General features: G+C 35.9%; 1 protein-coding gene across 3 annotated transcripts in view; it reads left to right on the top strand.

Moving 5' to 3' along the window:
* Positions 1 to 7,769: 7,769 nt before the first annotated feature.
* The window catches only part of epha6 (eph receptor A6), a gene marked incomplete at its 3' end in the record, with an annotated part of 171,130 nt that continues 161,855 nt past the window's right edge, over positions 7,770 to 17,044 (top strand). For all 3 annotated transcript variants that reach the window (XM_082164013.1, XM_082164014.1, XM_082164015.1), the window contains exon 1: positions 7,770 to 8,430. In XM_082164013.1, coding sequence (XP_082020139.1) covers positions 8,355 to 8,430 — 76 coding nt within the window. In that variant the 5' untranslated portion in view covers positions 7,770 to 8,354. The remainder of the gene's footprint in view (positions 8,431 to 17,044) is intronic.

Below are 17,044 nucleotides of genomic sequence, written 5' to 3' on the forward strand. Positions count from 1 at the left end.
ATCACAAAATAAAAGCAAGGAAAATTAAAGTGCACCTATTATGGATTTTTGAAAATGACCTTTCATGTAGTGTGTAACAGCTCTAAGGCCACAGATTGGATGTGTTCTATGACAGTGTAAACAGGAAAAAAAACACATGCATTCAGATATTTCGAGATCGGTTTCAGGCCTCATTCATATGTGAAAATAAATCAGATATAAATCGGATATGGGACGGATGGCCTGTCAAAACGTTGTCTCGTCGTAGGAGAGGAATGTGGACAAACGCAATAAAAAAAAAAAAATAAAAAAAAACTTTATTCCACTATTCATTTCCTTCTCTCTGGGCCTCGAGTTAGTTCATGTAGTATAACTGTGTTGTACGTCACACGTAGGCACACTATTGGCCGACGCTGGTCATGTGTGTGATGCGTGTGACGTACAATACAGAAGCGCTGCGCAGTTATAATACGTGAACTAACTCGAGGCCCAGAGAGAAGGAAATGAATAGTGGAATAAAGTCGTTATTTTTTGTTTGTTTTTTGCGCACAAAAAGTATTCTCGTCGCTTTATAAACTTAAGACACTGTAGTCACTTGGACTATATTACCGATGTCTTTAATACATTTTCTGGGCCAGCAAGTTATAATGTCTTAGAAGCCTATGGAGGAGTGATCCAGCTCTCAGATTTAATAAAAAAATATCTTACGGGGTTGGAACAACATGAGGGTGACTAATTACTGACAGAATTTAAATTTTTGGGTGAACTAACCCTTTAAATACCTATGCTAATCACTTTGTGGGCCACGATTATCTATAACTGTGTCTATTAATGCAGTATATCACTGAGAAACGTCCTGCTTGTGTCGTCCTTGTGATGGAGGTTCGGGTTGAATAACTAGTTCTCCCAGTGTTTCATTATTGGACTCGCGTTCGGATATGGTCAAATCGATGTCATTGTTCGTTACTGTGTTTAGTTTACGGTGTAGGAAGCCTCAGGACAGCTGATGTTGTTATGGCAATGGGTGTTTTTGTTTAAGACACGCGCACTGTACGCAGTAAACCAATCACAACAGACTGAGCTGTCTGGCCAGTAGCATGTGGAAAGGAGGGATTTAGAGAGATTGATTCATCTGACGAGAAATCTAAGAATCTTTGAAAAATGTGGTGATGTGCAAATGTATATTATGAGAAAATTCAACAGTTTTTTTTACCTTTGATGCACGTAAACCTGTTGTAGGTAAGTGTTGTAGTAAATAGGATAATAGGGGCACTTTAAAACAGTTATAAAAACAATAAAAAAATGTTCAGTACAGTTATAAAATGAATTAAAAGAGTAAAAAGATAATACATAGATAAACTTCTCATCTGGCAATACACCGGTGTATCATATTTTTCACAACTCCCAGTTTTACTCTGAGATTTTCCCATGGTGATTACACTGTGTCTGTGGTGTTCTTGCGGCACGCCTAAGAAATCAACGTATCCAAAAAAACAGATTTTTCCCTAAAATCGTACATGAGAAGCTCTAGGACTGACTCACGGGGTAACCTCGGGTTCACTGCCCCATCAGTCCGCACCCCAAAGATTTGTCCGGAAGCTCTAGGAATGGAATCGAATCAGTCCGCACCCCACAGAACCTCAAGTTTAATTACACGTCAAACTCACTACTTCACCACAGACAGAGGTCATCAGCATGGTTTCATCTCTCAATTTCCCCAATTAAGTAATTTATGTTTGTCTCTTACCCAATTCGCAGTGCCATTTGAGTTCAGTTTAGAATCAAAAGGAGGATGCAAAAATAGAACTGGATTCATAACAAATCAAAGCAGGGATCATAACAATACGCAACAAAAGCATCCCAGTTGGTCTTGACTGGCCTCCATACCGGTAAACCACTGATGGCTGATCTGAAAAAAACAACAAACAAACAAAAAAAACAGAGAAAATGTGTGAGAAATGGTTGAGTTTGGAGTTTTGGAGTTTATTTAATCTAAATTTGTTCATGGACAGATGAGGAATCAACTTGTGCAACAGCAGTTATTACCAGTCGAGTTAGTTTAAATAGTATAGCTTTATTGCACATCCCTTGTTAGGGAACTCTATTAATTGCCTGAATGTACAATTACGTTAAAGGTACACTGAGTAACTTTATGGCCCTTCAAACTTAAATCTGAAATAGAAAGCTTTTGTAACATTACAAATGTTCTTACTGTCACTTTAAGTCAATTTAATGCATTCTTGTCGAATTCAAGTATTAATTTCATTCAACAACCCAAAAAAAAATAAAAATAATAATAATACTGACTGAACAGTAGTGCTTTCTATTTCAGATAAATGCTGTTCTTTTGAACTTTTTATTCAAAGAATCCTGAAAAAAAAGGTGTACAACTGAAAATAATCAGAAATGTTTCTTGATTCACACAAGTGCTCCTAAAAAAAGTTATGCTGCAAGTACTGCAAGTTATGTTACAATATCACATAATGCATCTGATAGTTAGTCAAAACATACTTACAAAGCCAAATATGCTCAGTGCTGAGGCTCTTAAAAGAGCCTTTGGGCTGTAGTTAGCTCCTGTTGACACAGGGAAAAGAGAGAAATAGAAGAAACATTATTTTTCAGCAATGATTATTGGCAAATGACTATATGTTATGAACATGATAAATGACAGATCTAGGACGACTGCTAGATTGATCAATCAGATGACAGTTAAATACCAATAATTGGCATAGACTTAAAAATGAATATTTTGCAATTAATATTTTTCAATTAGTCTGCCTTTACATTGCTTTAAATGCATTACTATTTTAACATGTCATATTTCGGTCCTGTGCAGAGTGAATCCAGCATTTATACGTAGCTGTAACATCTCTTACATCGTGTCTACACTTTGTTAATGAGAGTTTTCGCGAGCCTGCATAATTCGGCACTGAATAAAAACTCCTGCGTTCTCCAGAGCGCGAAAACAAATAAGCACAAATATGCACTGGAGCGTTTGGTTTGGCAAATCTGTTTCGCCAATATATTATAACAGTATCAAGTAACAGTATCAAAGTAGCAATCTCTTGCTTGCGTTTGAACCGGGCCTGGGGCAGAGAGAGCGCGAGAGAGTGCCTTTGAAAAAACGCGCTAGGCCTAACTTACTTCAAAACGCATTTAACTGACGAGTAAAATATGCCATAACTGGTCGTAAAAAGGACAGAAAACCTTTGTTTGTGTAAATATTAGATTGGGTCCATCTACTGGAATAGGCAGTCAGTCAATTCTATGGCATTTAATGGGATATTAAAGCAGCAGTTTCGAGGAAAATTAGACTGTCCTGTGAGCTGTTATTAAAAGCCTATTAGATTTTATTATTTAAGTGACTTTCTTCATAAATTTAGCTATATTTAATTAGTATTGGTAATGGTTTACTTTGTAAAAGTAACTTATAAAATAAATTTGTTCAGTAAAAAGTACTTACCTCAGAAAAATCCCCAGCTGGCGTCTAGCGATCCACTCAGCAGGGACGTCCGTTATGAGCGCGCACTCGACACGACACGTGACGTCACACAAACCTCAGTTTACATTCTGCCAGGTTGTTGCGCGGGCTTTGCAACAATTTAAATTTTGTGAGGTGTAAGCAAAGTTTATATATATATAAAGTTTATATTAATTTAAAATAAAATAAAAATACATTTATATTGCCTGTATGGGAACCAGTTGTGAATTTTTGTATATGTATATAAACATCCAGTGTTTGCATAGCTTAAAAATTAGAATGCAGATTCATGATTTTCATCTGCAGAACAAGATGGGGGGAAAAATATAAAACATTATCATATGATATTTTAATATGCCTAAAACATAAATACAATATGCATATACAAATTTCAAAAAATCTGTCTTCTTCATTTACAGTAGCACTACTGCTTTTGCGTAAACAGTAAAGTACTGTAAATTCCATATACAGTAAGTTACTGTAAATTTCATAAAAAATACCCATAACGCAGTGCATATTACAGTAGTTAACCGTAAATAATATAAGTGGTATTTTACTGGGCTTTTTTGCGGTAAGTAACTGTAAAATTACGGCAAAGTCTAACAGTGTATTTAGATTGTTTATCATGAAGTGATCATACCAATTACAGTGTGTCAGATCTCTTTACATATTTACTGATAAACTTTGACAGCATGCTAAATGAGATTGCAGCACATACCGACCCTCTGTCATGAGCTTCCCTGAGTGGATATTATTACACATAATATTCTTACAAAAGCCAATAAAAAATAACCAAACTTGTACTGACATATTGTATTTAATGGGTATAGTGACTGTGTAAGAATTTATACCTGTCCAGTATATTCCCATAGTTTGTGCTTTTTGACAGAAATAATATTTTGCCTGCATGGTTTCTTAAATCTGGAAAAAAGTCTATACCCCTGAAGAAAATAACAATATTAAAAAAGAATAAGTCATCCGTATCTCAGATGCACAGTATATCCTTAACTACTAACTACTATACTCTCAGTATATACTTTGACAACACATTTAAAGACAAGAGTTGTGTAAAATAAGCATTTGGCCTTAATTTAATACTGGACACTACAACAAATACAAATATCTCTCAAGCTTAAAGGGATTGTTCACCCAAAAATTACAATTCTGTCATTACTCAACCTGATGTCGTTCCAAACCTGTAAGACTTTCGTTCATCTTCAGAACACGAATGGAGATCTTTTGGATGAAATCTGAGAGCTTTCTATCCCCTCCATTGATAGCTACACAACTGACACATTAACGCTTCAAAAAGTTCATAAAGATATAGTAAAACTAATCCATATGAATTGAGCAGTTTAGTCCAAATTTTCAGAAGAGACTCGATCAATTTAATTGATGAACTGATTTAATTTAGGCTTTTATTCACATTCATTGATCAGTGAACATAAACAGAAGCTCAACCGAACCTGATTGATGAGCAAAAACCTCATCCTGAAGCTCAAATGTGCTGCGTAACACGAGAAAGAACCTCATTGGTTCTCGCACGTCAACCACAACTGATGTGTGAATTGATGAATGTTTATATGTGAATAAAAGGCCAAATTCAATCTTTTCATCCTATAAAGCGATATTTTACGATCTCGTTATGAACTTTTTGAAGCGTCGAAGTGTCAGTTGCGTAGCTGTCAATGGAGGGACAGAAAGCTCTCAGATTTAATCAAACAGATTTTCATTTGTGTTCCGAAGATGAAATAAAGTCTTAAGGCTTTAGAACGACATGAGGGTGAGTAATTAATGACAGAATTTTCATTTTTGGGTGAACTAACCCTTTAATGGTGCTCTTCTGGCAGCCAGTGGATAGAAAGAGTGTGGAAGCTTTCATCTTTTTGTGAGAGGATGAAAACAACAATAATACAACACCATAGCAAAAAAAATTTAAAATAGGTCAAATTTACAGTATACTGTATTCCTGACTTCTAATTGCTGTACAAAGTATATACTATACTGTGAAGTATATACTATATATTTGACTGAAAGCAGGGCCAGGTGTAGCAGATTGTCACAGTTATTCTTTGATGTGTTTTGGTCTCATTTTCAAGGACTTTTAGTATGTTTATCTTTGCTTCCTGTTTCTATGTTCCTGTTTATTATCATTGTACCATTGCTTTTCATTATCATTAATTAGCGCACACCTGTCTGTACTTTTGTTCAATATCCTTTGTATATATGCTGTCTGTTTCAGTTCCTCTTTTTCAGGTGTTGTTTGTGCTAACTTGCACACTGTTGCGTCAATTCTTCTATTGTTTATTAAAGTTGCTTATTTTAAACTACTGCTTCAAAATGTACATACGACTTTCAAATAATGTACAAACTGATGAGACCATATTAAAAATATGTTTATGTTCTGAAAATGAATGGAAGTCTTATGGGTTTGGTTTTGTTTCATTTTGGGGTGAACTATCCTTTAAGCACTTAGCTCACCACAATAGTATTGCATACACTCAACCAACATTAATTGTTTATAATATATAATATTTTTTAAATTGCAAAAAATGATCAACCTTATATTGATTTCACAGTAACATTCAGTGTTTTATTGTAATAAATTACTGTTAAATCTTCTGTAAAAAACTTCTGCAGAGTTACACTGGCAACATCTGTACTTGCCTTCAGTACATATCGGATGTTCACACACTGTGTGTATTACTACTGCTTAGCCAGCATAACCTAATTCAAGCAAGCTCCTATATTAAAAACCTATTTTCCGCAAAACCTCATGTCTCCAGTCAATCAATAAATTACATTCAGCATATTGTGTATGCATGATGGCATCGGATGACCTTTAAATGGCTGCGCAAAAATAACCATTCTGAATGGATTGTATGTAGGGGATATGAGGGGGAAGGGGGGAGTTATTTTCACATCTGAGACCATTAGACGCCAGTTAGATGTCTGAATTACACAGGCATGACAAGCAGTGGGAACTCACAAGCAGGATATCAGCAAGCAATTAATAGGATCTTGACCACAATAGATAAATCAGGTCACATATTTGCACAGTTGCTCTAAGTGTGAATTATAGCCAGTTTTTATTCAGAGGTGAACTGTTTGTAAAAAAAAATGCATAGAGTAATCTGCATTATATGCAATTGCATAATTAAAACTATATGAAACAAGGCCTAATGTCTCACAGGGGATGAAGATGATTAAGTTAAGTTAATCTAATACAATGCTGCTACTATTTTTGCAGATTAACTGTAAAATGGCTACAACACTGCGCCAATGCCCAGATTCCCATCATGCATTGTGGCATGAATAAATTATGGCCTTGCATTTTTGTACAATTTGCTGTTCTGTTTTGTTGTTAATGTTGTTGTTGTCACTTTTAGTTACCTGTGATGTTTTGTTTTATTTATTTATTTACCTAAAATTTAGTTTTTTGATTTCCATCATTGCTAAATCTGCTATGCTGAGTGTTGAGATTAGTGCATGCCTGGTTGACAACAAGCTACAGCAGACCAATATCATCAGGAACAATATTTAGCTTGCCACAATAGTATTTTTAACTATTTTCTGTCCTTATACAATATTGCAACGTGCAGGTCCAGATTTCCAGTCAGTCTTAAGTCATTATTTAATTTAGTTTTCGTTCTCCATGTAACACAGTGCAACCACACCATGTTCTGTTCTGAAGCACTGTTACATTAGCTGCATGGGGGGGAATTAATATTAAAATGAATAAAGTTGCCAGCCAAAATGAACAATGATGACCATATTGGTGACTTCAAACAAAAAAAAGTTTGCAATTGTATCCAAACACACATTTATTATAAAATAAAAATATATATTTTAAAACATTGTGTTCTGACTGAAAATGATCTAGGCTGCATTAATTTCATATTAAAATTCAGAATTTTGTTGTAATCAATTGCTGTACATTATATTCTTGCTAAATATATTATGTTAAAGTGCACAATTTATTTCAGATATTATTTTGATATTTACCATGGGTTGCATGCATTAATATAGTAAAGGAAGCTAAGCTTACTGTTATTGCAATTGTTCAAACGAAGAAATTTTTCAACATCTTAAAAGTAGAATTAAGTACACACACCGCAGTTGTGTCAATCATGATGGAAACGAATTACATCTAGCCTAACTTATGAAGATTGACGGTGTTCCGTCTGCCTTACAGGAGATGCAGACCAAATACTTTCTGTTTATGTGCCATGTTTTAAATAAGCAAGTCGGACTTCCCTAGCCTTGAAAGAACCGCGGGACGGCACAGACAGCACAGAGTGGAAACGAACACCCTCTAGTGCTGATGAGCTGGTCTTCCGTCTAGATCCTCAAAACTCACTTGGGCTTTTCACCTCAGGATCGCGTTTCGCGCGCCCAAGACTGAAAGCATCGTGGAAGCTCTCGTTCCAACCAGGACTGTCTGTGTGCGCGAGACTGATTCGACAAGTTTATGCGCGTGATAGTATCGCCAGGCTCGTGTCGACAGCACGTAGAGTCAAGAAGAGAAGCGCGTATTAACGTTTAGAGAGGGGGAAAGCCCGTTAATGGATATTGACGACTGGAGAACATAACTAGTCTATCGTTATCTCAAGTGTTGACAACCAGACATCGTTAGTGATAACTTATCTCACAGCCTCTATCCTATTTAATGTGTAAATTCTGTAAGTTTTTCAAGTGCCGCTGGTAGTTGTGCGTAATGGGCTGGCATTTCTGTCGCTCTGTGTCCGCGTTTTCGCGATGCGGGGAACGAGGCGGCTGACGCGCACAATCGTGTACAATAGTTAAATGAATTTGATTACTGGATATTTTGTCGTGGACTCTTTTCTTTAGTAACTCTCACCGACTTACGTCCGCCACTGGATACAAAAAAAAAATGACTTTTCAAAGATTGTTCTTCGTGTTTGCTTTACCGGGATTGATGTTGTCGGACCCCGGCCATCCAAACCAAGGTGAGTTATAATGAACAGGTTGATAATATCTTAGCATAATGCCTATTCATATGCATAGTGTGTATGTTTATTGTGCGTATTGTGTGCAAAGGAGATGCTAAAATCGCATTCAGCCTTTCAATTTGACCAGAATATTTATTAGGCTAATGACACTGTCTTGTACCCAATTCAGAACATTGCACTTTGTTTTGGTTTGCAGCTCAGTGCAGGAAAGATTATAAACGCACTGTTCACTGTCGTTCTCTAGTTCTGCAGGCTTATATGCTCAGCATCACTCAAACTGGGTATCCATAAGATAGGGAAGACCGGGGAATGTTGTAACACATTCAGTGTGTTTTGCGCTCTCAAACATTGATTGGAAATTCCCACATTTGTCTGTCATATTAAAGTAGGTTATACATTTACAACTCTGTAAATCAAGGTCAAGTACAAACAGTGCTCTTGTCACTATTCCTGAGTGGGTTATACTAATTGAAAACATAGGAATTTTAAATTCTATTTATGAATTTGTGCAAATAAAATGTATTGGATCTAAAATGCACCTCCAACCCAACCTGCTTCATTTTATACATTTCATTATTCAAAACTGCAAAAACAAAGGCCTATAAGAATTTGTTTTACTTCAATACTAACAGCAAATAAAACTGCAACCAATACAGAAATACATAAAAATTATTATGCTAACAATTCTAAAACAGTTTGTGAGTGCATGTTAGTCACTCTCACAACCGTGACGCTGTCTCATTTTGTGCAATCTTTGTGCTTCTAGTAGAAATACAATGAAAAGTAGTGCTGCCTTCCTTGTCAAAAGCTTGTTTTGATGTTAGAAAAAGAGAACCTGGTGGTTCTAATGATAAACTGCCAGGAAAAAAAAGTCCAAAAAGGAGTACAACAGCTTGTTACTGGGGCAGTACATCAGTCTGAAATGTATTTAGTATCTCAAATGGTTAGTTCACCCAAAAATGAAAATTCTGTCAGTAATAACTCACCCTCATGTTGTTCCAACCCCGTAAGACTTTCGTTCATCTTCGGAACACAAATTAAGATATTTTTGATTAAATCTGAGAGCTGTCTCACTCCTCCATAGGCTTCTATGTTATTGAAACTTGCCGACCCAGAAAACTTAGTAAAGACAATGTTTAAAATAGTCCAAGTGATTACAGTGGTTCAACCTTAAGTTTTTTCAATAGATGAGAATACTTTTTGTGCGCAAAAAAACAAAACAAAAAAAACAAACACTTTATTCAACTATTAATTTTCTTCTTTGTAGGCCTCTGAGTTAGTTCACGTAGTGTAACAGCGCAGCGCTTCTGTGTTGTACGTTGTGTTGTAAACATTGTCTTTACTAACTTATCTGGGGCGGCAAGTTTCAATTACATGGAAGCCTATGAAGGAGTGAGCCAGCTCTCAGATTTAATCAAGAATATCTTAATTTGTGTTCCGAAGATGAACGAAAGTCTTACGGGGTTGGAACAACATGATGGTGAGTATTTACTGACAGCATTTTAAATTTCAGGTGAACTAACCATTTAAGGGCAACTAAAGGTAAAGTTGTACAGATTTTTCAGATTTTTTTTTCTTTTCTTTTTTCTGACAGTTCATTAACATTAATTAAAATAATCACAAACAAATTTTAAACCAGACATGAAATGTAACTTCTTACCTCAAAATTGTGTTTTGTCCAGTAAATCTTTTATATGTTTACACATAAACTTCTACAATCACATCAGGAGGGTGATGGGCATGTATAACTGTGATGTCACCCTAATTTATATTATTTATAATTAGTTAAACTGATGGTGTTACAACTCACCCTGTATTACAACACTCCTGGGTCTCACCTGTCTAAGGTACAGAATTGCAGTGATGGCAATTCCTCATGTTCCCTTTCCCCCCTGCTTGTTCTCCTTACTCCTCCCTTCTGTTTACACTCGCAGTTCGCAGTGGTCATTAGGTAAATGGCAGTATTTTGAATACGAACATTACAAGAACAAGTGACTCTTATGTTATGTCTGTGTGTTGTGAAAGAGGGAGCATATTTGTGTGGGATGTGCAGAAGATAGAAAGAGAACACTCAAACCATCTGAGTTGGCTTGCACAGCATTTAAAAACTTTTTTCCCAGTTATGAGTCATCTTATTTCTCCTGAGCTGCATGGGATGAAAAGCAGTTATTTAACAGGTCACTGTTTTCTCAGTTTAAACCATCACACATTAAACAATAGATCGATACAGTCCTTTCCAGTGTGAACCTATAAAAATGTAAATTGAGGGTTTGCTGCACACTATTTGTGATTAACACTGATGATAATATCCAATTAGTATGCATACAGAGATGGCCCTACATGACCTCGCAATATAATGCAACTGTTGTACTGCCATATAATAATAGGCTGCTATGTACTGTAGCACAAGAATCAAATGGTTTTGTATTTCATATGCTTCTCTTTACCTCAAAAAAAAGAAGAAAAAGAAGGAACATTTTGCAGGGCATTCATTGTAGAACTCTTCAAAGCCCTTAAAAATCCATTTAAAAGAAGTCTGAATAAGCTTGTCAAGCAATTCCCTGTCTTCTCTCCTCCTCATGCTCGTAGCTGAATCTCGAATGCCTCTTTGACCCCCTTGTAAAACCAGTCACTATTTAAGCGCAGGTCTGTAAAAAGCCTTGCTTAAAACCACCTTTTTGCACTGATGCTTGACGGGCTGCTCTTGCCGATCATGCTCAACTGTCATCTCAAACCAAGAAAAACTAGAAAATGGGTATTAGATCACTGTAAGATAGCAATGTTCTCAAGCCTTACTCTAATCAGTCCAGAGTGGTATTTAAGTGTTCAACAAGGGTTTTTCTTTTTAACCTCCTTTTCCTCGTTTTTCATATATTCCTGTCAGTGGTCAAATTCTGAGCAGATAAAGTGCATAATCCATTTTGATGTTGGACAGTCTAAAATGGGCACAATTCGTATGACTTGTATATTGCTTTTTATAGCTTCCTGTAACAGGGTTGAACAAAATTCAGAATTTAAGAATGTTGTGTTTTAGTTCATGACTGAATTGGATTTTTATTTTATTTTTTTACAACGTTACACACAATCATTTGTCATGCCAGCAATCAAAAGTTTGTCTTCAAACAGTGTTATTTTAGTATGCTTGATGTACTATTATTAATTCACCAGTGTTTTTTTTAGAAAGTTGCCAGCCACCACCAACATTTTTGATAATTTTCACACACACAAAAAAAAAAAAAAAAAAAATCAGAAATTTGAACAAAAAGCTGAGAAAATTGCATTTTTGTCAAAAATTTCATCCGGATCGGATTCAGAACAGAAAGAAAGCTTCACATTCATTAACATTTCATTTGGTAACGTTAGGCTGTTTTGATTTATATGCTGTTTAATGTTGATGATCACGTTATTTTACATGTGCATAAGCAATGCTTCCATCACTTGTTTCTGATTATTTTTCACCTCTGTTTTGATCCAGAGATTCTGTACTATTTCAGAAGATGTGTACTATAGCGCCCCCTACCGTATAACAGTGAAAACATGGATTGGCGTAAAATTCCATCAATGGTGGGGAAGCGTTGTATCATAAATGATTGAAAATTCTGTCATTGGTGGGGAAAGAGGATGATCAAATATTTGTTATATTTGTTATATTTGTTGGTACCACCCTGGTACCAACTTGAGCTTGTATGTGTGTTTGTCCTAGTGTTCATTGTGCCAGCTATTTGTTTAATTTAGTCTTAGTCTTGGTCCTTAAATTTCCTTTTTATTTTATTTTTAATCATATTCAATCTATAGTCAACAATAGTCAATCTATCAACCGGACCATCAAAATAAATTGTTACTCAATATTATTATATGAATTAACACACTCTGTACATAGTTAAACTGGGAAAACTTAAAAGCTTCTCCCAAAAGCTAAAAGAGTGAAATCCCTAATTGCAATTCCAATAATTCTAAATTGTCTATGTTTTTCTATATTAAAACAAGAACAAAAAAGACTGTGTATTGTCACATAGAGGTTTAATTAAATTTTTGTTTGTTGAAGGAATCATAAAGAGATTTTGTTCTATTTTTTACATTTTAGTATTTTTTTCGCCAACAATTTTGTATGTTGATATAGACACAGTTAGAGTTTAATGATGTCAGTGTCATTTCATTGTCGTCTCATCTTGATCGTGGAAAAAAAGGTTGTCAGTGAACATTTTTCTTTACAGTTTTCATTAACAAAGTTTGCTAAAGTTAGTCTGGCCTCTATTCTGATGCAGACAGTTGACTTTCTTGAGGAGGTTCGAATTTAGTTCTTTTGTTCAGAGCACTGTGTTAAAGTATACACTTCTACATTCCTTTCTCCAGGGAGCTGCAGTTTAAAGTGTGTTACAGCGACTGAGAAAAAGTGCTATGTAAACAGTAATTGTGTGCTGTAACAGAGGCCTGTTAATGGCCAGTGCCCTGTTTGTGTTGCCGCGTGTAGTGCTCTTATTGATTTTATAGACACCGTGGAGCCAAACCTCTGAGGTGTCTCTCTTTTATACCTTCAACATTTCATTGGCTCTTCAAAGAGAGAGAAAGAAGCTGGATACGGCTTTGTGCCGCCTGCGGTATTTATGTGTGTCTGCCTGCTTTCTTGTTCTCTTCATCATATCAAGGTCATAGAGAAATCACCTTATTTTATTTTGTCGTTTTTGTATTGGTTTTAAAGAAATCTGATAGATTCACCCTTTTGCTCAGAGATTACATTTACAAAAGCTGAATAAAACATAACGATTTCTTACAGTGTAAGTGACGGAAGAGATGAGCTTCTTTTGGGTACTGTGGCACACAGACCTGCTCGTGCCTCTCTATTGACTTTCTATTGTCGCTGGAATCAGTTTGTAAATTGCACCTTGACATTTCCAGGGCCTGCCTGTGCAATGTGATCTTAGCCTGAACCCCTGCGCCTCCTTTTCCTACTCCTCCACATCGTCTCAGACACACTAAATGCCTGGCTAAAGACCACTAATGCATGCAGTGCTGTCCTTATCAGATCAATTTATCTCAAGCGTTCGACAAAGGGCCATTTTTCTCTGGTTGTGACATTCAAATTCCAAATGTCACCTTTCTCGTCTTCATCTCTCATCTCAAAGAAAAAAAAAAAGAGAGAACATGAGTTGCATGGATCTCTGCTTTCTTGTCACACTCTCACATGCACACACCTTTTTTTTCTCTTTCCAACCATTATTATCTCCTTGAGCCAAGATTCAAATGAGTTTGTTTAGATTGTTGCACTGTAAAACATTTCTAACCTCTCCAAGTCAAAATTTTCTAGTGACTGGTTACATCTAAATTTTTTAATTGGCCCAAGTGCAATTCTTGTTGCAATAGTCTGTTAACATTGGCTCAATGAGAAATAATACGTCAGACTAATTGAACAATTTAGATGTTATCAGTCACTAGAAATTTTTGACTTGGGGATTTTTTTTTTTTTTTTTACAGTGGGCTAAATGTCAGAGCTTAGTGAGCCAGTTCACTGTTGGTTCTAGTCCAGAGTATTATATAATTAATTTATTGTGACTGATGTTTGAATTTTATACAATAAAGAAAAATATCTCCATGCAGTGATAAAAAGCTCATAAGTTATTTTTTTCTTCTTCATGAGCTCATAGTCATTCTTATTGAAGTATGATAATTGTGAAGAGCACTTCAACAGTATGAAAAACTTTGCCATTGCATAATTGATTGATTTGCCACTGAAAGAGTCCAGAGCTTAATGTCGTAATATCAATATTTCAGGAATTGAGTTCTAAGTGGGATTGACCCATGAACTGGAGAATTACATCTGGAGAATTGACATCCACTATCACCATTGTGACTTTGAGTAAAGCACTTAACTCTATGTATTCAGAATAACGTTATATTCATCAAAGTCTCCTGAAAAAAGGTATAATGATTTCCACAAAAATATTAAACAGCACAAATGCTGAAAAGAATAAATGTTTTGTAAGCACCAAATCAGCATATTGGAATGATTTCTGAAGGATCAAGACTGGAGTAATGATGCTGGAAATTTAGGTTTGCCATCACAGGAATAAATGACATTTTTAAAATACATTTAAATAGCAAGCGGTTGTTTTATACTGTATGTTGTTTAAAAAAGTTTTAGTTTCTAGTGTCCCTGTCAGTATTGGCCAATAGTGGATACGAAAATGATTTGATTTATAGCCTGAATCAGTCTTCATGGCCATGATTATTTAAGGACAAATGGCAGTAGCTACACCATGCAATCTGGATTCATTCCCCCTTGACTGAAGATCAATGACCAATCAATACTACATCATTGCTACCAAAAGCAGAAATTGACAAGCATACCAATCTAATCATATCCCATTTAGCTAACATTACAGACTCCATGTTTGATGTTGCTGCTTTTTCACTAAATTTAAGAATACGTTTTAATATGTTTTTTACTAAGTATGATGCTTAAATTAGTGGAGCTACTGACTCTTGATAAGAGGAACCAGAATAAAACAATATTTACATCCAAACTTGTCCCTAATTGTTAATAACTACTTTTCTTTACATCAGTGTTTGGTACTTTTGATCATTTGAAAATATCTTCCCTTCCATTCTTTGATTCAGACAGTAAATAGAGAAGCCTCAGTTATAATCCAACAATAAACTTTATGTCTTTGGTGCCTTTCTTTGGTAATCCTGTAGATCTGCTTCACTGCAATAATTTTAGATCGGAAGAAATATTGTTTATATGCATATCATAAAGCTTAATTCACTCTGAACGGGTTTAGATTTTGTTTTTACATTTAAATGTGTCACTTTATGGGATGTTCTACTAGGATCCATTCAACAACTCATAGAGCTTAAAAACATCAAGATCCAGATCTTCTTACATGATACATCAAAGAAACATCTAAACTATAGAGACAGCCCAGATACTCAAGGTTTTTCTCTCTCCGCCTTTTCTTTTTATACTTTCCTCCTTTCCATGTGGCCTACTTTAGGGACTCCAGATTTTTACAGACAGACATAGGCGCTAGCTGCCACTTCTGATGTGTCTCTGTTGATATCTCACTCTTCCTGCTGAGGCGGAGGGAGTGAGACAACAAATATTCAGCAGTTGATTTGGTTTGAAATAAAGCTTGCGGATCTTGTCAACACCAGTTATAAAGATCCAGCTGCAGCAAGACATCCCGCTCTGCTTTTTCTAATAAGACCATCAATAATTGCCCCATCTGGAAAGCATCTTGCCATTTGCATTATTACCCTTGCCAGTTCTATTATCTACTTCTAATGGCTGGTCATTTGAATTTACCATACTATCTTAATTTCAAGTTGTTGTACAGTTTTCAATGAACATCTCTCCCCTTCTTTCTATTGTCAAACGACTTCATTATGAAATTCACTATGAATACCAATGTAACGAGTTTAGATGTTATGGGAAGAAGGAGGCGGGAACCGGCGAACATTCAAACAGATTTTAATACCAAAAATAAAACAAATACAAAACAAAAGTAAAAGACAGCAGCCCCTCACGGACAACTGCTGTCACATAATAAAACATAAACAAAACACAACATAAGTCCTGGCCTGTTCCTCTCGATCTCCACTGTTGTCGCTCCCCCTTTTATGCTTCCGCTCCTCCGTGAGAGATACGAGACCGGTGCGTCGCGCAGGTGTTGCTCATCATTAATCACGCCACCGGCCTCGTGCCGCTCTCTCACGGCCCTCGGCCTCGTCCTGCTCGCCACAACCACATAGTTTTTTATATGGGAGCCAGAATTTGTTGCATCAAGAACCAATGGTTCTCAACCAATTTGACTTGGTCCATCACTATCAATATTTAAAGGCCCACCTGCATATTTCTGGAATTTCTATTGAATTGAATTCAACTGAAACTGGAAGTGTAGATACAATATATGAATTAACCACAATTCATTTAAACAAAGTCGGCATGAAATGGAAGTTGTGATAGTCTTTTCTCCCCTATTATGGTGTGTATCTGAGTGAAACAGCTTCTCAAACAAGAAAAATGTAGGGCTTCATTTTTTCAAGTCAAGTCAAGTCACCTTCATTTATAACACTTTTTACAATACAGATTTCAAAGCAGCTTTACAGTGATAATAAGAAAATGAATGGAAAATAGAATAGAACAAAAGAGAAAGTGTTAGTATTAATTGATCAAGTGTTGATTTTATGCCAGTTTATCACTGGGAAACGCTGAGCATGAAACTTTGCGCGTTAAGTTCATATTCTGAGTCCATCTGCTTGCCTGTAGCCTATATAGTAGGCCTACAGCCTACATCTCCAATAAGGTGCGAGTTTGGTATTTTATTTCACTTTATTACATGGCTTGGATGAATTCCAATGTAGAATGCGGTCTGTTATTTCTTGATAACAGACCGCTGCGAACTATAACACACCGTTGCCATGAAAAACAGCGCGTTGCTATGGACGCGGAACGGACTATTTTCTTTGGCGGAAGCAATACAATCATTTTTAAATCAATAAACTCCTTTTTAAATCAATAATTTGTGTGAAATTATTTATTTATTTTGTAGGTAGCCATGTAATAAGCGAGATAATGTATAGAGAGGCGGTCGTTATAGCGAATAACAACCCC

This window comes from Leuciscus leuciscus (genome assembly GCF_965113295.1).
Source record: "Leuciscus leuciscus genome assembly, chromosome: 3".
NCBI lineage: Eukaryota > Metazoa > Chordata > Actinopteri > Cypriniformes > Leuciscidae > Leuciscus > Leuciscus leuciscus.